Source organism: Python bivittatus, unplaced genomic scaffold (assembly GCF_059951505.1).
Source record: "Python bivittatus isolate LINGU-HERP-01145 unplaced genomic scaffold, Pbiv_v1 ctg000700_np1212, whole genome shotgun sequence".
Classification (NCBI taxonomy): Eukaryota; Metazoa; Chordata; class Lepidosauria; order Squamata; family Pythonidae; genus Python; species Python bivittatus.
Genome location: NW_028277098.1, coordinates 98,853,465 through 98,876,938, shown reverse-complemented (window position 1 = coordinate 98,876,938; position 23,474 = coordinate 98,853,465). Strand labels below are relative to the sequence as shown.

The window sequence follows — 23,474 nt, the reverse complement described above, 5'->3', positions numbered from 1 at the left end:
AACATCTCGTAGGTCAAGAGTTCCTCAACACCGCCCTAGCTGTTGTAGTTACAAAGATTAGCAGCAGCCTTTTTAGCGGTGCACGGTGTCCTACACAACTGCCTTTACTTAGTAGCCTTCAATGAGAAGGGGGAAGTGTGTGAAAATAGGAGCCACCATCAAGAGAGGAGATGAAATTTGGGGTTTTTTTTAAGTAGAAGTGCATGAAGACCAAAGCTATATTGGTTCATCCTTCTAGTTCACTCATGGTTTCAAGTTACTGCCATCATTGCTTTAGCTCTATACACCCAAATCTCTTCTTTGATCTAGCTCAGCTTTTGCAGATGTAAGTCATTGGTATTAAACACACTAGTTAAAGGAAATATTTAGGCTCCAAGTTAACGGACAGTGTGGACAAGTCGATAAAAATAAATGCATAGAAGTTTCCCACAGGTATTTGGCTAGCTTCTGTTATCAAAAGAGTAATCTAGATGCAGTACAAATGCACCATTGGAAGAGCTGAAGGACCAGGTTAGGAACAGATCATCATGGAGAAAATCTATCTATGTGGTCACTAGGAGTCAACAAGGACTTGATGGCACATATTCCTCATCATCAGATACAGTACAAATACAGCTTTTCTAGTGCCACCTCCAGATTTATGAGCTAGAAGAAAGCGGTAACATTTTTTTTTCAACTGGGAATAGCCAGCTAGTAGCCACTTAGGATGATGAACCAGCTTGATGCCTCTCTGTAAGCCAGCCATCATGGCACAACAAGACAAGCATTTATGGGGCATTCCCATTTTATCCATAAGGATGGGCAGCAAACAGATCCTATAAGTCCCACCACCCTTTGCCCTGGCCCATTATGGAAGATCTTACTGTATCAAACAGGCTAACCCTAAATCATTCAAATTAATATCTCTCAAATCATTTATCTTTTGGGAGGGAGGGTTTTCTTTAAACAGCAGTCAGCTGATAATTTCTCCCCTTAAGGTGATGCTTCAGGGTTCTGTTTACAAACGATGTAGATATATAAAAGAATATAATATTGCCGCTGTCCAGATGCCAAACGTATCTCGAGAAAGCTGTTCAGCACCCCAAAGAAGCAGGATTGGACTTCTAAAAACCCATAAAACTCTTCGATAATTCCCCACTCCCCAAATTTCTATGGAAAAAAAAAAAGATTTTCTTCTCCTTTTTTATATTTTTAAATTTTTTCACATATGCATGAATCTTACTGATTTCTTTATTTTTTTTGCCACTCACGTTTTTTTCCCCATAATTATTTTTGTTCAGTTGCCCTACCCCAGGCTGTGATGGCAGCGGACACATCACGGGAAATTATGCTTCTCATCGCAGGTTAGTTGACCTTACCTACCCTACTCTCTTCAGGTTCTGACCGTCTCTTAAAAATCTTTCCTTTTCCTTTTTTTTTTTAAAATAGAGTGTGGATACTTTGGTTCTATTCCCTCTTCCCCTTGCTTTTATCTTCCCTACTTTTTTTTTTTTTTTTTAGCTTACCCAACTATTCCATCTCTTCTTTTACAGCCTTTCTGGTTGCCCCCTTGCTGACAAGAGTCTCAGAAATCTCATGGCTGCCCACTCTGCTGACCTCAAGTATGTTTGCGCTCAACTTGGATCTCTGTCTCCTTCTCCCTGTCACTCTCGCTTCTTATTCTCTTTCTTGCAATTTCCCTTTAGCAGGAGCCAATTCTACATCTGCCTGTGAGCTGATTGGACCTGCCCGTTCACAATACGGGAATGGGAAGGGGCGCGCACTTTTGATGAGTGTAGGAAAAAGGGGCCTGAAATTTTTACACACACACTTATATATACTTTTGAATCTCAGGCAGATTTGTATTGGCCATCCTAGACTTATGCTATCCCATTTTCCCCCAAACTCTCTCTTGATGGTTTTATAGACGCTGCAACATTAGCAGTCCTTCTTCTGGATAACAGCACCATTTTTGTTAGCTGAGTTGATAACCTATGGGCCCCAGGCTAAGAAAACGACAAAATTGCTGGTCTATGATGGGACGTTTGTCCAAAATTTCAAGTTTTTCAAACCGCAGTCTTGCTTCTCCCTGTGTGAGACTTGAAAATTTCTATCAGTTCTTCCACCTGACGATGGCATTGTTTTTCTTGTTAAATTAAAACTAAATTAATTATATTGAACCTTTCTCTACGCATTAGGCAAAGTTACTATTCTGTAGGATCAGGATAATGGCAAGAGTTGTATGTTCCCCTTGAGATGGAGTTGAACTGGCAGAGGAAGGACTGTATGGGAATCAAAGAAAGAAAGAGGATTTGTTCATTTTTGAAGCATGAACCTAACTAGCCCCATTCACCCTACATCAAGCATTTGGTGACACTTCTATCCATTTGTTTTTCACGTCCATGCACACGGTTTGCCACACAAACAACCTTTTTAAAAAACTCTTTTTCTCAGAGGCAGTCAGCTGATACATAACTTCAGAGTTTATTTCCCACCCATTCTTATTTGTATTGCTGTGTTTAGCACACAGTGAATATTCTCTTGACAGGAGCAATCACTGAAACCTAATGCCTTAGGACTAACTCATCAACCATTATTTCGCCACAACTAATCTACAGAAAATATTTATCATGGTGTAATAAATTAGAATCTGAACTGTCCTGGGGTGGCTTATAAATGTACAAGCTCTGTCATATTGTTTATTTATTGAATAATTTATATACCACTTCCTATACAGTTGCATCTTGACAAGATAGTAGGCAATCTACACCAGTGTTTCTCAACCTTGGCAACTTTAAGACACGTGGACTTCAATTCCCAGAATTCCCCAGCCAGCCAGCCAGCCAGTTGGAGTTCACATGTCTTAAAGTTGCCAAGGCTGAGAAACACTGATCTAAACAAATACGCACCACACAGAAGATGAATGGATCTCAAAACATGGTCTTCTGAATCAGTTCAGAGATCAATCAAGAAGAGAAAAAAAGCAATCCAAGGGGGAGGATATATATTGACCAAATATTGATTCAGTTGATCCTTGAATGTAAATGGGATGATTATATCTGAGGTCCCAGCCACCCAAATATTCTTCTCCTTATGGGAAAAGTGATAGATATTTTAACTGTATTCCAAAAGAGCCTAGGGTTATTAAAGCAGTTCTGGATCCTGAATAATGCCCAAACCTACTTTGTTCAGTTCTTTTCCCATGAACGCACAGTATAATTAAAAATGCAGACTCAGATGAACTTTGCTACAAGCCAGTATGTGCCAAAATGCAGCTTACCTTTTAAGGGAGTGGTGCTGTTCATGTCAGATGATTCTCTGGTGCCCTTCAGTATCGTTCTCGTTTCTTCACCATAGCAGAATTTCACACACATCTCATCTCCCCAGAAAGGTAAGTGTCTCCCAGCCCCCACTCTGGCCTTGCTGATTTATTTTCACTTCAAAGACTTCTGCCTGAATTCTTAATATACCTAAAGAAGAAGCAAACTGAATTTCAGTTCTCTGTTCGTTCAGAAAAATTCTGAAGGGGGTGATACACTTAAGGTTGATTGTTTCCACACTGACCTGCATGTATGAATGTTCCCTCAGATCAAATACTACAGACAGAATTTTTTATCAGCTCACATCATCTCATACATCACACACATTTCCCCTAAGATCTGTTCATTCATACAATTACCAACCACTAAAGGTTGGCTCATCAAGCTGAGATAAATTAAAGTTTGCATATTCTTAGGGTGACCTTTGAGTTGGCCTAATGTAGATCCTTCATGGGGACAGCGGAATAACCTGATCATGAATCACTTCAAGCTCCAGACGCTGCCAGTTGTCTTAATAAGGTGCTAATTACGCTAGTAAAGATGTGAATTGTTGTTATAAGGAGTTGAGAGAGAGAGTTGTTCAACGTTGCAATGTAAAGGGAGGTAGAATTTGGTTCATGTGCAATATGGAGAATACCAAGTCGGAGGGTGGAAATTATTATTACCCTCAGGACTCCTGTCCGTTTTAATCACATCTCATCTTCAAGATTCTGGATGAATTTTTACAACACTTGTGAAGTGGTAACTATTTTTATTACACTTCTAGGGAAGATATTTTGCATCCCTCTGTAACATTTAAAAAACTACCTGCTTGTGCAAAAAAATAGTTTCTGTGCACCATTTTTCTTGTCAATCGGCTCTTAGAAGTAGAAAAGAGAAACTACTGTCGGTATTCAATTGTTTCTGAATGCAAAGCTGAAAAGATTCAGGAAGTAGTTGGATGAAATAAGAGCAGATCTTATTAGGGCATTCCCACAACCATCTCCCAAGGATGCTTCAATTTGGATTTTTGCACCAAGCAGGAGGTTGGATTCAATGGCCTAATGGGCTTTTCCAACTTTACGATTCTTTTATGAGTCTATTAATCCATTTGGAAGTAATAAAAAGCCCTCCTCCCCCATGGTCCAGCCAAAAAAAGGAAATAAAATAAATTGCTGACACCATTCCCACCCCATCCATGTCTTTCAAAGCACAAATTTGCGAGCATTTTTCTGATAGTTTGCAAAAAAAAAAAATCTTATCGGTAGGTGTAATGGGAATTTGAGATGGAAGGTTGATAATCGAAAATATACCATATATAATTGCAGATAAGCCCATCTACGGATAAGCCGACCTTTGAAATTTCAACCAAAATACCATGAAAAATGTATCACTCATGGATAAGGTGACCCTCAAATTTTTGACCGCAGCGATGGTGAAACTGCAAACTGTAACATCGTCATTTATAAAACTGCACAATTTTAAGGCCATGACAGGCTTTTAAAAATTGAAGCTCTGGTCTGCAGACAAGCTGAACCCAATTTTGGGGGTGTATTTTGGAATCTAAAATTCTCAGCTTATCCACGCGTATATACAGTAAACACAAAGGAAGCCTTTTGAGCGCTGAAATCCTCGGAAGTCTTCGTGACAGACATGACTCCGTTCCTTTGTTCTATTTAAAAGCCCCTGTGGGTTATGAAGAATGATACCATACCACCAATTTTGCAACCAAGAGCTGTTCCCATTAGCTATGCCCATTGCTGCATGTTGCTATAAAGGGGAGCAAAGTAATACAGATAGCCCTCACTTAACGACTGTTCATTTAGTGGCCATTCAAGTTACAATGGTGCTAATAAGTAACTTTCAACCAGTCTTCACACTTACAACTGTCGCACCGCCTCCATGGTCACGTGATCGCAATCCAGGCACTTGACAACTGGCATGCATTAACAACAGTTGCAGTGTCCCAAGGTCACGTGATCACCATTTGTGACTTTTCCAGCCAGCTTCTGGCAAGCAGAACCAATGGGGAACTGCAAGATTCACTTAACAACCATGTGATTTGCTTAACAACCACATGATTCACATAATGACCACCACAAAAAATGTCATAAAATTGGATGCGGTTGCATGATGCCTCACTTAATGACCGCCCTGCTTAATGACAAACTTTCCAGTCCCTATTGTGGTTATTAAGTGAGGACTACCTTAAGTTTGAAACAATGCATACAGGAAGAGATAAGATCTAATAATAGGACCTCTAATAATAAGAGTAGAATGTATAACTGCAGGAATTGGTGGGCTCCCTTTACTGGATGTCTTCAAACACCAGGTGGCCCACCAGTGGTTGGGGATAATATACAAGTAGTCCTTGTTTAGCGACTACTGGGACTGGCAACTTGGTCATTAAGCAAAGTGGTCACTAAGTGAAACGGCGACTGTGTTTATGATCTGACTTCAGCTTTCCTTTGCTTTACAGACCTGCGAAGGTTGTCAATGCGAGGATTGGTCATAAAGTTACTTTTTCATCACAGTCATAACTGTGAATGGTCACTGTACGAGGCAGTTGCTAAACAAGGACTACTGGTAATTTGAATTCCTGCAGAGAGCAGGGTTGGATTTGATGGCTTAGCTCCTCCCTTCCAAATCTAAGATTCTATGAATGTGGGGAAATTGCTTGAATCTTTCATTCCAGCACAACTTTTTGTTCTCATGGTCATCCTGCTTCCCATCTCCATTCTATTGTAATAAATTCAATAGGACCATGCATTCTCTTGGTTTTATGGTTTTCTTTCTTTCTTTGTGCTCCTAGAATCATAGGAGGCAACATGTCTTCAATAAGAAATTACTGTGATAACTCAAGAGAGAGAACAATCCTTCTATGAAAACAATTGATTCTGAAATTGTAGACTGGATTTGCCTTACTTTGATGTGTGATCTGAAGGGAAGCAGATTTACAATCATGTTAATGTCATTTCAAATTTCCTTAAAAAAGATTTACCTACAGCTAAAAAAAAAAAGTTTCCACCCACTCCTGAGATTATTATTTCTTCTTCTCCTTCTTCTCCTTCTTCTCCTTCTTCTTCTCCTTCTTCTCCTTCTTCTTCTCCTTCTCCTTCTCCTCCTCCTCCTCCCTCTTCCTTCTTCCTTCTTCCTTGTCATTTATTCAGGTGCCCAACTCCCGGCTGTGATGGATCCGGTCATATAACAGGAAATTACGCATCACATAGGAGGTAAGCTGAAAACGTGTAGAAAAATGAGAGAGATGGCAGAAGGGGAAGGAAGAATTAAGGCATTTAGGAAACTCACAAGCACAGACCTCCTTGGATAAGGTCAAAAAAGTCAAGATGGTGGCTACAACCACACAAATTCCTGACCCATGGTCATGGCCGCCATCTTGATTATTTTTTTTTATCCACCCATCCCACTTATTTATTTATGTATTTATTTAAAATTGATTCATATAGCCACCCATCTCACTAATGTGACTCTGGGCAGCTAACAAAGGTTAAAAAGTACAATATGAAAAAATACATATTGCCCACTCAAACACAAAGTGGCTACCGCAGACACCATACACAGGCAGGGTGGGCTCAATTACTCCCCCAACTGCCATGACTGGGGAAACAGGCAGCTCTTCGAGGCTTTCCGAAAGGGGAATAGGATTGGAGCTAAACTAACCATCAATGGGAGGTTCTTCCACAGGGTAGGTACAGCTACAAAACAGGCGCACTTCCCAGGTCCCACTAGATGATAGTTCCTGATCAATGGGACCTGGAGCACAAGCCTCCTGCTTGACCTAATGGGAAGGGTAGAAACTTGTTAGACAAACGTGCTCACAAGCCTGGGTTGGAAGGAGATGGCCTGCTTCTACTATCATGGCAATCAATGTTTAATGCATACTGCATTCTGTTATTATCGCCTATCAACAAAGTAGAGTTCTAGGATGTTTCCTGACCTGGCTGACCTCAAAGGACTGACATTGATTTTGAAAGCTTGACAGCACTTCCCCTTTACCCTCTTATACCAAAGGCAGTCAAGGCAGGGCAATCTTGACTTTCTTTCTCACACCTTCCTGTGTTCCCAAGCTAATTTCATGTTTTGCTAACAGTTGCTCTCCATCTTGTCTATAATCCCCTCATCTGTTTTTCAAAGTTTTGCTTTCATTTTCTTCCCAGAAAACAATTCCTCTGCTCCCTCCTCACTCTGAATACACTCCCTTCTCCCCACTCTCCCCTCTGGCTCAGCCACTCTTCCTCCTTCCCTCCCCTCAAGTTCATCTTTTCGTACTCAAGTCAGACTTTCCTACAAAATTGCCCTCTTCCCCCTTTTGTTTCCCAGCTGGACATTCAGATTGGTGGAAGGCTTCCAGCCAATCAAAACTGAGAAACCCTCACTGCATTCTGACTGGTGGAGAGCTTCCAGCCAATCAAAGCTGAGAAACCCTCACTGGTGTTCTGATTGGTGGAGGGCTTCCAGCCAAACAAAGCTGAGAAACTCACTGGCATTTTGATTGGTGGAGGGATGCAAGGCAATCAGAGCTGACAAACTCCACTTGCACACAACACACTGTCACAGCCACCATTTAACTTTTTGGATCATACCCTGCAGCTACGCTTGGCACTGGTTTTTCCTAGTGGTCTCCCATCCAAGTTCTAACAACGTCCAATATTGCTGAGCTTTTTCAAGATCAGCTAAGATTGGTTAGGCACTTCCAATTTAGGTTTTTTTTTTTTTAATAGGAAGCAATATAGGCAAACATTTTAAATTAGTAATAAAAATCTGCAGCCCAGAAGTTGCATGCGATTGCTGGAATAGTTTTTTTGCAGCCCCCTTCAGCTATGATGGCTGAAAATCAGTGATCCTTTTCTAATCACTTTGACACAACAGAGAGGGATAGATTTCCCAGGTTTGGGATTTTCACAATTTCTCTGCTTCAGCCTAGGTCTCCTGGTCAGTTTACAAAGTAAATCCCAGAAATTAGGGCTCTACAGACCCACACGACTGTCCCCACTTATTCCCCATTCATCTGCACGACAGTATAAAAAAGTCTCCTCTTCTCTGTTAGCCAATAGAGAGAAGACAGTCAAATTCAAGTAAAAAAAAAAAAAGAGGAGATCCTAAGGAACTTTCTAATGCAATAAAATATAATAATCTCCCCCTCCCGCTCTGCAATTTCTCCAACCTCCTGTCTGGGGCCTGGGGGACTGGACAGGCTGTGACTAAAATACATATTACATATGCATTCCTAGAAAAACTAATTCCATTTCAATTCCGCAGACATTTCTAGTTGCTCTTGGCACAATAGACAAATTGCAATGTATCTGTGAAAGTTAGCAAGAGATGAATCCTACTTTCATCTCTTTAATCTGATTTTTTTTAAAAAAACTAAACTTCCCAGAATCAGATTACTAACATTCTCTTCAGCAGCACAGAGATAAAAGGGTCAGATTTTAGCTGATGCAAAATTCCTGTTAATAACACCACTGTATTTATGACTTCTATTATCTTTTTTGAACATTAATGAGGACCTCACGGTCTCCCATTTGAACAGCTCCATTAACATCTGCCATCTGCTAGCAAATACCTTCTTAGCCAGACACTATTAATTGCAAACCCTCTCCCCTCAAAGCAAACGGCTGTCTTTTTCTTCATCTTCTTTTTAATTTTCACCAACGCTTTCCTCCCTTTTGAGGTGTGGAAACAGAAATTATCAGATCAAAGCATGTGCAGGAATATCAAAGGGAGAAATGGTTCCTTTTCAGTGTTAGGATGAAAACGGGATGTTCATTTGCAGAGAAAGAGTTTTTTCATCAGTTAATACTTTCCAGTGAGAAGGGGTGTATGGAAGATTTCCCCAACTTGGGGGCCAGCAGATGAGTCATTTAGACACCATAACTTCCTCTTTCTTTCGCACTGGCACATCCAGCTTAGCCAGGGGTATTAGCTATTTCAATTTCTGCAAAGCATTTGAAAATTCTGCCTCTTCCTCCAAGGAACAGACAGGCACTCATCAGACTGAGATCAAGGAGAAGTCATGATTGCGGGCAACAGACCAAGGCTGTTCACCTACATGCTCTCACTGCCTTTGTCCCCCCTAAAAACAAGGCCCCCATTGGCACATAGCAAGCAGTTCTCTGCTAGGCAAGATCCAGGTAAACCAAGCTGGAATGGAGGAGAAACAAGGTAGAAAAAGTTGCCACCTAATTTATATAACACTTTTGAACTTAAAGTTGTCTTAAGGATGACAACTAACATTCGTCCTCAACTGCATTGGGAGGAAGTTGAACCCAGTAGATACGTTAACTTACCACAAGGTCAGTCTTCTTCTATCCTGTTCCCCCTTCCTTCCTCCACTTTATCTTAGCTCATGAACTTTGCCAAATTTAGATCATGGGCATTTAGATCAGGTTTAGAGAAAGTAGCATCCTCTTTGAGTTTAGGCAAGCCACGAATGAAAATGGAAAAAAATAAGGTGACTAGAATCTGGGCATGAGAAGAAATTTGCCAGATGCCATATGATGCTCTTATTTTTTCTTATGTTTTAAAACATGTAGTTTATCAGGTTGCCCTCGTGCCAAGAAAAGTGGAATGAAAATCACACCCACAAAGGATGACAAGGAGGATCCTGAGCTGATGAAGTAAGTAAGGAGGAAATTTCTGAACTGTTCACAGAAGCTATTTTATTCAGTCAGTCCTACCTCAACTACAAATATGGAGAAACAGCTTCATTAGTTTTATGTGATGCATCATTTTCTTTTAGCAAAAACATGCCTGGCATTACATAGCAGGTTGTCAGCGTAGCATAAAAGTTATGCCAAGGGTGTAGATTTATTAAATGAGTTTCCAGAAAAAAATGTATCTTTGTTGGCTGACAGTAAGGGGAATGAGTCCCTTTTTAAATAAAAAAGGATATTCTGGCACTTGCTTTGAGCATACACACACCTAGAAACCCTTAGTGTCACTGCTTGTTGTTCTGATACGTTTGGAAATATTTAATTATGTCAAATTGGTTGGAATTTCTGTACTGCATTTTTATGTCTGCATATTTCAGTGTAGGAACTACTGAGATTTAAATATAATTAGCTTAACCCACGCAAATCATGTTGGTGACACTGATAGAATGATTTCTGTGATACCATCTTACTTCAATTAAATTTCAAATGCCAGAATACTTAATTGGCAAATCGTCATCGTTGTCATCATCATCATCATCATCATCATCATCATCATCATCATCACAGATTAAAACCCTTCCCTTTCCTAATTAACCAGTAGCCCTCATAACAAGGAAGACTGAATCCAGAACATAATGTGGTGGTAAAAGGTATGCCCCCCCATAAATATGTGAGCTGTATTCGGTACCAAACCTATGAGTTCCCCACCACCACCACATGTGAACTGCTTAAAGTGCCCTTGTAAGAAAACATTCACAGAAAGCTGAATTGACCCCGAATGGCAAGAGGGGGGAGAATCAGTCAGGAACTGTAATGGTATGCAGGAATGACCTTGGGAGACAGGAGGAAGAGCCGCAGACTAGGCCATGGTCAGATAAGAGGCAGCTGAGCCCACAGAAGGAATGGGGGCCTGGCAAACATCTCAGAAGGGGCCCTCCCTAGTTTCTTGGACTGTAAAGGCGAGGGGGGAGAGATGTCCTTTCAGACTTGCAAGATCCTGGTAAGGTAACCTTACAGTAAAGTTAGAGCTAGTACTTCTGGGTGTGCTTCTGGTCTGGACTACCTCACAAGGCTGATAGGAACCTGTGGCCTGGTAAACCAAACTGTTTATATTCACTGGCCATATCCCAAAGATATTATAGCTGCCCTGCTGACCCATTAGTAGGACAGGATAACTAATGAGGTCACCCAGATGGGTTTATCAAAAACATTCCAACATCATGCTGTAATTTACCCTGTGTCTGTCTTTTTCTTCGCCTTGTCTTTGCAATGTAGTAGGCCAAAGGTATATAAGCTGTGGTCCTGCTTTTGCTCAGGGCTGCCCAACTAACTCCCAATGCTTTGCTGGGAGCCCAGAGTGGATGCTGTTTTACTGTTTGCATACTAATAAATTTATGCTGTATCTTCAAAGTGATTTGGTTGCTTTAGGTGAACCGGGTTTGGGCTACAACAATATCATTCTTAAAGGTCTACCAGTAGTCCTTGCTTAACGACTGCCCTGTTTAGCGACCATTCAAAGTTACTACGACGCTGAAAAAGTAACATTACAACTGGTCCTTGCATTTATGACCATCACAGCATCCCTGTGGTCACTTGATTGAGATTTGGGCACTTTGCAACTGGTGGGCATTTAAACCATTGCAGCATCCTATGGTCATGTGATCACTATTTGCGCATTTCAGAGGCGGCTTCTGACAAGCAGAGTCAATGGAGAAGCTGGCAATAAAATTGCAAGTTGTGGTCACATGATGTCTTGCTTAATGATCCGTGGCGACTCACTTAATGACCATGGTGGAAGTGAGGTCGTCAGTCCATCACGGTCAGGTGATGTCTCACTTAACAACCGTGGCACTTAGTGACAGAGTGGCTGGTCCTAATTGTGGTTGTTAAGTGAGGACTACCTGTGTTGTCCTGCAAACTACAAAGATATGTTGGGTCTGTTCTCTTTCTACTCAAACTGATTTTAAAAGTGAAATGTTCAAAACTGCATTTTCCTTCTTACAAAGAATGGCAATTTTTGTTCATTCCATGTAAAATTGACTTTCAAGAAACTGTCTCCTATATGCAGCACCCCAAAGAGACTTATATTAACTTGTTACCAGAGGCAAATATATTTAAATTCAACTGCCTGGTTGTCTGAAAACCACACAGTTAATAGTTCCAAAAAGATTTATTCGAGAGACATCCGATGTTTCCATGAGAGTGTTAAGTTGATCCCTGGAGGGCAATTCTTTTTCAGTGGAAGCCCAGGGTAGAAAGAGTAATCTCCTAATTCTAGGTAATCTTTTACCATGCGAGAGAATAATACAAACACCCTACTATCCCGGTTCACTTTTGTGAGATCATTCTAGCAGGATTTCTAAGTGGCAGGACAAAACAGTTTCATGTTGAGGCTATTTTGAATGTTGGCTCCTTTGGAGGATAGGAGGTAGTCAGTCATTTTTGGCAGGCATCCCATAAACTGAGTTTCAGATAGGGCGTGGTGCTACTTTGGTGCTCTGCAACTGCCTCCCCACATCTCTGCTCCTCACTTGCCTCCTGCTAAGTTTGCTTTTTCACCATCTTTTGGAACTTTTCTCCAGAAACCTCAGGAAATCAAACAAATGGATGTTTCTCCTCCTTGGTACATCCCTTTACAAGAAGAAAGCTTTGAGCACTAAAGTAAGAACGTTGGGGGGAAAGTATGGGAAGCTATAGTACATATGCCCCAGATCAGAGTTTTCAGATCAGTCAGGAGAGGTCTGCAAAAATTCTCCAGGGTCCTGGAAATCTTGCCTATGGTTCATTCATTTCCTTTCCCAGAGCATGTTGTTTGGGAAGGCTGAGTGGGGTGCCCAATGGACAAGATTGGCTGATCTTTGACAAAATGGATCAATTCATAATAGGATCTCTCAAAGACAAGGATAAACACAGCTACAAACTACATCCTGAGAAGGGTGTCCTTCTCAGCTGGACACCCCACTCAGTCTTCTCGTGGAATGCAATCCTTTATCGTATTGCAAGAAACAATCACTATATAAAATCGTTGACAGTTTCTGGGTGAACAGGAAGAATTGTTCAGAATTTATACCTTGTCAGATTTGAAACATTTCAACTTCTCTTGCAGCACCGCGCTCTCAAGAGATTTGGATTCCCTCTTATTTGTAGCCCTCCTCATGTCCATTGATGACAGATGCTTGTTTACATTCTCGGCATTCATGTCCCCCCATTCAGATAAGGCCACCAAGATAAGTTGGAATCTTCCAGCCTCCAACTGAGCCCTGACTTTTCATAAATGATAGCCAGACTGGAAAGTCTTGATTTTTTTTTTTAATTTACTGACTTATTGATTATCACACTTATACCCTGCTATTTTTATTTTTATTTTTTTTAGAATTTGAGGCTCTATACATAGAGGTCTCCATTTATTTTACACTCAAAGCAGCAGTCTTGTGAAATAGGTTGGGCTGAGAAAAAGTGGCTGGCCCAAATCACTCAGTGTACCTCTGTGGATGAGGACGGACTTGAACTTGAGTCTCTTTTGGTTCCATTTCAGTACCATAACCGCCACATTGCACCAGTCAATCCAGTCTTCTATACCCAGTAATCTCACAGTATGGTAGATTTACATTTTGTACTCCTGGATCCAGTGGTATTTCAGACCAATAGTAAGAAACCCGCCCATTAATAAGCATGACATTTGAATGTTCTCTTGCTGACTCCTTCTCTGACCTTGCTTTTTCCATCACCCTAGAATTTTCTTGTGTCACATTAAGAACAACAGATTTTAAAAAGCATAGCAAGGTTGCAAAAATTCTGCACACTTAAGCGTCCGTGGTAAACAAGGATGCTGTAAGTGATCCAAAGGTCTCTGTAAGAATCAGATGACATTTAGAGCCATCTGCTCTGTCTGTTTATCACTAGGAACAAGAGCATTTGCGTCCAATGAGCCATATCATAATTAGCAGGGTAAGCAGTATGTATTAAAAATGGACAACCCCAATTTAAAATCTACATTAAAAAAATAAAATATTTTCAAGTTGAATGCTCTAAATCAGCAGGTAAAAACCATGTATAATCTATAATGTCATTCTCCTGTCTAATGGCAATGTGAGAAAAACAAGAATGGAAACAGATCACACTAGCCAAGATAAGTGCTATATTATACCACTTATAGCCCATTAGTGTAACTAATAGGGGTATGTAGTTTCTTCCTTTGCACTGACCACCCTCATATGAGCTTCAGGAGAATTATGATAGAATTATGATGTCAATGTGTCCATCTGTTACTCAGAATTGCCACTTATTAATATATAGAAATTTGTAATCCCCAAAACAGAATTTGATACTTAAGAATTTTCAAAACTAAAATGTTGGTTGCATGATTGACCAGAAGACAGTCTTTTAAGCTGGAAACAAGAACAAGAGTTCTATGACATCTTAACTAACTTAAGTTGTATGCTCATTTATTATGAGATATCCCAACCTAGCATCCCACAATTGATACAGGCTGGGGAATTATGAAAGATGTGGCGCCAACACGTTGGGAGGTCCCCAGAATGGGAAAGGCTGATTTAAGACTTTACGGGCTACAGTTCAGATGTAGAGAAATGGTGAGTTACGAATAGAATCTTATGAACATACTAACTCAAGGTGGAGCCTAGCAGAACATGGACTTCCTAATTTATTTATTTTTAGGCTGCAAAATTGTTTATGGAAAAGAATTGGGGTGGAGGGGGTATTCAGATGGGTAAAATACTGTGTGGTTGTTAATGTTACTGTGTGAAACTTGTTTTGTGGGCCTTCTGAAACCATTTATGGAAAGCTCTAATGAAGAACACAATCTAAGCAGGTTTTAGCTTTAAAGAGGTTACCATTCTGGGAGACTGTGGGGAAAGGAGGTTATATAAAAGAAGGAGAAAGGTGAAAATAAGAAGTCAGAAAATCTTTAGCATCCATTGATATAAGTTTTCTTCCACTTCTTTGGATGTCAGGATTTCTTAGTTCATATTTATTTTGGCCTTGAGGAGTCAAAAGACATTGTTCAGCCCTTTTTGAGCATTTCCTTCAAGGAATTCAGCAGATGCAAGGCCCCTTCCTGGCTATTCTGAGCCACTTCCTTAAGCTTTTTACTTCCATGATTTTTTAAAAAGTTACCCCTTTTTGTGAGAAGGGCTATACTAGATCACACCACCAATGTCCAGTATTTGATCTGCCCAGTGGCCTGCCAGACGTTCACCAGAGGTGCCTCCCAGACATTCACAAGCAGGGCATGAACATCACACATCCACCACCTACAACACAGTTAACTTGGTTTCTACATTAACTAGACCTACCAGGCATCTAGAAATATCCAGGTAGGTTTGGGATTTTGAAGGACTTAAAGCACCCAGGGATTGGAGTTCAAAATCAAGTTGACCCTTTGGGTCTTGGGCAGTCTGAATCTACCTTTTTGCTTTCTGCATTTATAGACAGGACCTAATTAGCAGTCGCAGTTGGTGGCCAGCCATAATCCTGATCATGATCAGCATCTAAGAATTGAGAGCAGGCGAGAGTAAAACTGTGGCAGTTAACTGGAAGGTGACTTTGATCCTTCTGCATTTTCCACTGCTTGGTTGAGCAAATGAGAGTTTGGAGACTCAGGAGAGATGGCTTTCTTCTGCTGGTACAAAAAAATTGAGGAGGTATTTAGTGTTGCTGTTTAGTGGGACCATTGGGCTGGTGGACAGTTTTGCACAGTCAAGAGATATGTACCAGGTGTAAGCAAGCATCAGTAGGACAGAAAGAAGCCAGTGATTTGAATAAATGGAGGGCTCTCCAGGAAGCAGGAACTGGGGACAGGGGAAGGTGGTCTTCTGTGTTCTCATGGAGATCCTATGTGATGAGTGCTGTAAGAAGGGCATACACTCACACAGACCAGAGACATTCAGGCCACTTCCATATAGTTTATTTACCCTGCTCTTCTCCCCGTCAGAGCTGGCAGGAAATCACACTACCCCAAATCTTGCTGCTCCCCCGTCTGCCTTTACTATGCACCCAGAACACACCTTGACTACTGTAATGCACTCTACATGGGGCTGCCCTTGAAAAGTATCCAGAAGGTTCAGTTGGTCCAGAATACGGCGGCCCACATACTTTTGTGCAAGTCTAGATTTGCACATGTGTCACCTCTCTTGTGGGAGCTGCATTGGTTGCCGATTTGCTTCTGGGTCCAATTCAAGATGGTGGTTATCACCTTTAAAGTCCTATATGGCTTTGGGCTAGGTTATTTAAGGACCACCTTTTCCCAGTTTCATCAGCCCAACCCACCAGATCTGGGAGGCAGGGTATGTTATGGGTCCCTCCCATTAAGGAGGTCCATCTAGTGGGACTGAGAAGAAGGGCCTTCTCCATGGTGGCTTCCTCCCTGTGGAACATCATCCCCGCAGAGATAAGACTGGCCCCCACCTTGATGCTCTTCTGCAAGGCCCTAAAGACATGGTTTTGCCAGCAGGTCTGGGGATCCCAGGTCAATACAGAGCCCACAAATAGCTAGTGTAAATGTGTTGTTGTCTCCAGGGGGTGGGGTGGGGAGGCAGTGTAGTGGGCTTTTGTATTTGGGATTTTTACTTCTGTAAGCCACCTGGAGTCACCATGAGTGAGTTGGGTGGCCATATCAATTGCTTAAATAAATAAATTTCCACAACACTGCTGTCCCCACAGCTTTAACACACCACATTGTAAGGGCCATACTTGGGGGTTCCCATAGCTGAACTTCCCGCCCCACCCAGCATCATCTAGATCAGTGTTTTTCAAACTTGGCAACATTAAGATGGGTGGACTTCAACTCCCAGAATTCCCCAGCCAGTTGCCAAGTTTGAAGAACACTGCTCTAGATGGTACAAATCAACCAGTCCATCAACCCATTTAAAAAAGAAGAAAAAAGGTAGTGGCAGAAGGCAGAGTTCCTGTCTAACTTGCAGCCAAAAGAGGACTGAAGGGTGGGTAAAGAGATCAGGGACCAGACTGAAGGGGTAGGTCCCACAGGAAACCACTCTACCCATTGGAACCACAAGTTGGCTAACACAGTGTACTTCATTCCTGCTTCCTCAATGTATATGTATCCTATGTGGCCTCCAAAGAGTTTCTTGAGATGGGTTATTAGGGAAAACACCACTTCTTAGAACCTGAAGTCCCCTTCGACTATCTCAGCTACAGGGGACACAAAGATACAGGTGGAGGCACACAGACATGTGTTGAGGATATGGTTACCTGTAGTGAGATATCAGGACAAGAAGACAGGGTGGATTCTCTCTCTGTCCACCTCAGAGGCACTTCTATGATCACAGTCACTGCCTTGTTTCTTTTTTCAGCTAACTGTTGAATGAAGTGAAGGGTTGGAGGGACAGATAGGAGGGATCACTGATGCTGAAGCTGTGTGTGATGAGATGCACAGTGAGAGAGGAATTAAAGTCTGGAAGGATCAAGGAAGAGGAACATGTCAGTCAATTTGTCTTGAAGCGAAAGGGATATATAACGGGACTAGTGGATGATGGAATGAACCGAAATGGAGTTGAAGTGAGAGAGTCTGTTATTTTCAACAGGATCACTTGAAAATGAGATACTATCAGCAATATTGTCCTAAACAAAGATGTAGGCTGAGGTTGTTGGGGCCAAGTGACTCAAAATGTCGTGGATAATAAAATGCAAATGACACAAATGTCATACAAGGTAGTATGCGTGCTGATATGAAAATACATCTTCCGTTTTGGACCTTTAAATCTGGGAGCCCCAGCATTAACCCATTTCAAGGGTTCACACAATAAATTAAGCCCTATACTAACCATCCTGGGGCCTCCTAACACCCTAAGCCACAACAAAATCAAGTGAACACTTACCAAGCTTAACATATTGCACAGATACCGCTACTAGATCTCCTACTGATCTGATTCAACGTGTTGTGTGAATCCAGCCCCCATCTGGTAATAAAAAGCAAGCCACTCTAATAAAGCTTCAGTTTTCAGGCCTGTGGATCCAGACACTTTTTCATAATACAACGTTGCATTATAGCATACTAAAATGTGGATTTTTTGCTTCTTTAAAAGCCAGTGTCGGTTGCCTATTCCTGAAAGCCACCTTTCCCCTTGTCTGTTGCCTCTGTGGGTAATGTAGTATGTCAGGGCAGCGGAGACCTCCCACTCTCCATCTTCCTGTTTCTCCTCTCTCCTGCCTGTTCTTCTCTACCCAGCAGGGAGAGGAGGGAGAAATTACATCGCCAGAGGTCTGAATTCCTGCAGAGAGGGGGCTTTTAAAATTAGGTCATGGTCTGGGAATTGTCCATGCTGCCATGGTTCAACCAGGAGAGTCAATTAATTACCTCCAAGCCATCGTCACAATTGTCACACATGGCATTTACATAACATTTTTATGGGTTCACCGTCCATCATTATTTCAAACCCTAGTACCACACTCACAGAGTCTGCTGTTGCGTGATTCTTTCTTCAACTATAAACAGCAGACCCAGGAGCCCTGTTTCTCCCTGTTTTCCCATGCTAACAACCTCTTCTGCCCAGACTAACTGCATTTAGTGGTGGTAGTTATCGCGAATTGTTTCTGTCCTGTCTCAAATAGCTCTGAGCTGATTCCCAAGGCGTGGAAAGGAAGGGTTTAAAAACCTTCTTTATATTCAGGGATCACACTCCTAATCTGTTCCCTGTTCCACATAATTCATCATCGCTATTTGAAGAACGATTCTACATCAACTATATTTCCTTTTCTGAACATTAGATATTGCAGTCATCCATACTGAGTTGAGATATTTGTATCTTTTTGTATATACATTTATTTGCAACCATAGGTTTTACAAAATTTGTATAAAATTACAACCATCCATATCAGTTCAATACATCCCCTCTGATATTAACAGCACTATTTGTAGCTTCCTTGCAGCCATTGCAAACAATGCAACTTGTTTTCTTACATGTTCATCTACTTCAGTTGATATATGAGGTCCCAATTTGGGGTTTCAGTAAACTAGAAGAATTAGAAGTGGTCCAGAATAAATTTGTGAGATCAATCTTAGCCTTACCCCCACATAAACCTGCAGCAATGTTGAGATTAGACGTGGGCCTTCCATCAATTAATATAAGTGTAAAGAAAGCAATCATCTTATATTACAGGAGACTAGTCTTCATGCCCAATACTTCTCTGGCAAACAATGCCTCCACAAACAATTTAAGAGTAATAGATGGGTGAATTTGCGCCTAAAACTATTTTCACAATTACCACTAGATCAAGAACTGTGAATGACATAAATTATCATACTGAGTTGAGATAGTTCAGTATGATTATTTTGCGGGTGAAGAGCTAGTTTTTGGACAGGGTGGCCTTAAACCAATGATTGTAAGGACATGGGTGAAATTTGAATTGTTGACAGTACTTTCATCCATGGTAAAAACTCCACTGGATTGAGCTCAACTCCCACACATGTGATTTTCCTGGAAACAATACAGGTGTGGTTTGTCATTGCCTTCTTCTGGGATATTCTTCTGGCTTTTTATTTATTTATTTATTTATTTATTTATTTATTTATTTATTTATTTATCAAATTTGTCACCGCCCATCTCATTAAAAAGCAACTCTGGACAGTTTACGGAGGAGATGAAATTAATTAAAATACAATAGAAAAATAGACTTTCTGATCTATCTCATAACCCTGGGATTTCCTAGTGATCTCACATGTAAGTACTACCTAGGCCTGACCATACTTAGCTTTTCTAAGATCTAAGGTGTTCCAGGTGTTGCTACCTGTGGTAGGCAAACTCAACTCTTCCTCAAGATCAGCTTGAATGTTGGTGACTCCGTAAACATAGCCATTCAGTTTTTGGGGGCGACAATACAGAAGGGGTTGGTTCTTACCTTTTCATACTTATTATACAGGTAATCCTCACTTACCGACCACAATAGGGAGCAGCAAATCTGTCACTAAGTGGCACGTTCATTAAGCATGACGACACATGACCATGCTGACTTACAATGCCAGTTCTGTCAGTTCTGACTGAGGTTGTTAAGCGAAGCATCACGGGCAGTTAAGTGTGATGTCACATAACCATGACTTGTGATTTCCTGCCAGCTTCCCCACTGACTTTGCTTGTCGGAAGCTGGCTGTGAAGGTTGCAAATGCCAATCATGTGCCTGTGGGGACACTGCAACAACCACAACTTTGAGAACCAGTCGTAAGTCATTTTTCAGCACTGCCGTAACCTCAAATAGTCACTGAACGAATGGTCGGTAAGCGAGGACTATGTGTATTACACAATTAAAGCCGAAAATATGCCCTGCAATTTTCCACTCCCCAGTCTATTCCATGGAGGCTTCAACCTTGAAAAGCAGCAGAAGAAGCTGGTGAATTGCCCAATGGAGAACCTGCAAAAAGGCAATTCTTCCTCTCCATTGCCAAACTTTTCCAGTCCTTGGGAAACAAGCATTTTGTCTTCATAAACAAGGCACACTATCATGTCGGTCCCTGAAGACTTGCATTAAAGAGACCCAGATTCCTGTATTGCCACTGAGAAAAAAATAAATGTTCTCCCTGAGGTCTTGTTGTTCTTTCTTCTTGTGTAATGGTATGTGGGAAAGACCGGGCCAAGAGATGCTGCCAAGGGAATGGTCAGATAATACACAGCATAGCCTACAGTTTGCAGACTTGCAAGATTGATGTCGGCCTCACAGGGCAAACCAGACAAGAAACACAACCAGATCAGCTAATTCTACTTTATTGTAGAGCTATACTGATAGAATCTTGCAAGTCTAAAAGTACAATTCTCCCCCCACCCCACCCTTCTCACTTTCAGCCTGAGAAACTAGCAAGGGTCTCTTCTGACCCTGTTTCTCCACCCATTATGCAGCTGTAGGCTATGCTGTCTCTTATCTGGCCATTCCCTTGGCAGCATCTCTTGGCCCAGTCTCCCACGGTCTTTCCCACATACCATAACATTTTGCCACAGGAAGGCAGGCATTCTTCCCCCATCACAGAGTGCCACAAAGGCAGAAGATCACAACACCTTCCACGTATCATCTCAACCTTCTGCCTTCCCTCTTAAAAAGGCTAGGTCAAGAGGACAACCTACTCAATTGACCAGCCCTTGCTTTTTCAATTAAAGAGCAATAAAACATTTTAAAACTCTCTCTCACACACCCATACACACACCCTCAATAGACCTCAAGCCAGCTGTTTCCTCCAATAAGGTGCTGGTTTATTTTTTGTAATAAAAATGTAATGAACATTAAATTAGCAACGTAAAATACATAATGGTTGAGCTGTAAACGCTGCATACTAATTGTTGCCTTTGCCTTTCCATCTCTCTTTCCCTCTTTCTCTCGAGGTTTCAGTCATTTCCTTGCAATCATATAAACAGCGACTCAGTTATGAATTCAGTCAGCCTCCTGCTCGCAGCGATATCATAAGTGAATTGTGCCACATTTGCACATGATTAAAAACAGGATTAGAGTTTCCAAATTATCTCAGAGGGGGGATGAAATAGCCGTGATGGGGTTCTCAACTGTCAATTCTTCTGCTTTCTTTTTTTAATGGAATAAAATTAAAATGCTGATGAAGATAACAATGAAACATAGAATAATGAAACTCAAATGAAGCCACAGTATGTTTTGACAGTTGTCTTTGAGATTCCTAATGGTTTCTCTGCATACAGGGGGAGCTCAATGTTTTTTCCCATCGGCTTCCTTTTTTTTAACAACACGATCCTGTAGCAAACATTGATGTATGCTTTTAATTGATATGTATAATTAAAATTATTATTATTATTATTATTATTATTATTATTATTATTTTATTAAACTTTATGCCACCCAACTCTCAAACCTCTGGGCAGTTCACAACGATCAAACAAAACAAGTTACAAAAAATCAATAAAACATAAAAAATAAAGATGAAAGATGACAACCATGATGAACTTTGTGAGGATTGGAAGAATGGCACTATAGTTCTCCAATACAAAGGAAAAGTTGGCAAGAATGTATACAAAAACTACAAAGATTGGTTGGTTAAATGTGCCTAGGACAATTCCACTGGTTGGATTGTGATTGAAAGGATACAAGAAGTAACAATGAACAGAATTTAGGAAGTGCAGGGTGCTTTATACCAATCTAGAGGCATGGAGGATAGATTTTAGCCCTTTAGTAGGTCATTGAAAATATATTAATATTTAACAGTGTATGTGTAATGGTATGTGAGAAAGACCTTGAAAGACAGGGTGAAGAGATGCTGCCTAGGGAATGGTCAGATAAGAGAGGGCATAGCCCTCAGCTGCATAATGGATGGAGAAAAAGGCTCAGAAGGGACCCTCCCTAGTTTCTCGGGCTGTAAAGGAGATGGTGGGAGAACTGTACTTTTGGATTTGCAAGATTCTGTTAATGTAGCCTTACAATAAAGTAGAATTAGCTTATTTGGTCATGTCTCCTGTCTGGTCTTCCTATTCTGAGTTTCCACACTTACACTTCTTTGCAATTCCCTAGGTGCCCTGTTCCTGGATGTGTTGGACTCGGACACATCAGTGGCAAATATGCCTCCCATCGCAGTGCCTCAGGTTGTCCCCTTGCAGCCCGGAGGCAGAAGGAAGGTTCTCTCAATGGCTCAACCTTTTCATGGAAGTCACTTAAGAATGAGGGTCCAACCTGCCCAACTCCAGGGTGTGATGGTTCAGGTCATGCAAATGGAAGCTTCCTCACTCATAGAAGGTAAAAATCAGGCATGCAACATGACTCTTTTCTCCATAAAGGTTAAATATCCCCATGTTATGCCAGTTTTATCCATACACAGTATGGTAGAAGCTGGTGGAGATGATTCTTCACAATGGTGTCTTATGGAATACTCAAATCCAAGTTGTGAGCAGTATAATGGAGTATAGCGAATTTCAGAATCCAAGTTTAGGAGGCATCAAGTATTTCCTTCCATTAAAAACTTCATTTTATGGCCAAGTTCTAGGATGGTATCTTTTTATGGGGCAATCTGCAATGGAATTCCTCTAATATAAAAATTCTTATCCCAATGCAAGGATGTTCAAATCACGATGAATTTCTAATGGATGAATAAAAATACTGCTTATAAACTCGAGGGGGGGGAATGCCACTGAGAAACAAGTTTACAACAAACATAAAAGAAATGTTTTCTTTTTCTAATTTTCCTCCACTGAAAAAGGAGAAAATAATAAAAAAGCAGACATTAGAGAAATCAATCTTTCTTCTCTCAAAGAAGGAAAACATATTTTGTATGAAAATGTATGCAATTTCAATCATTTCAAGAACACTTCTTTAAAATTTCCAACTCTTCAGTGATTTTTTAAAAAAACCAGAACTGAAACATTCAGTAGAGTGAATCCTTTCTAGGAAAACATTTCTAATAGCTTAGTGCTAACCCTATCCAAATTATTTTTGAGGGGTCTGTTATAGGGGACGTGCAGATCAACAGTGAACTTTGACTCTCAGTGGGGTACCATTTCCCCAGACAGACCTGGGGTTCAATTTGGGGGTCCTTCTGGACTTG

The 23,474-nt window shown here is 41.0% G+C and overlaps 1 protein-coding gene across 1 annotated transcript in view; it reads left to right on the top strand.

The window, feature by feature from the left end:
* The window catches only part of MYT1 (myelin transcription factor 1), an 84,772-nt gene that overhangs the window by 44,310 nt on the left and 16,988 nt on the right, over nucleotides 1-23,474 (top strand). Inside the window, exons 13-17 of the mRNA XM_088153274.1 lie at nucleotides 1,281-1,343; nucleotides 1,533-1,601; nucleotides 6,449-6,511; nucleotides 9,836-9,919; nucleotides 22,448-22,669. Of these exons, the coding sequence (XP_088009400.1) occupies nucleotides 1,281-1,343; nucleotides 1,533-1,601; nucleotides 6,449-6,511; nucleotides 9,836-9,919; nucleotides 22,448-22,669 (501 nt within the window). The remainder of the gene's footprint in view (nucleotides 1-1,280; nucleotides 1,344-1,532; nucleotides 1,602-6,448; nucleotides 6,512-9,835; nucleotides 9,920-22,447; nucleotides 22,670-23,474) is intronic.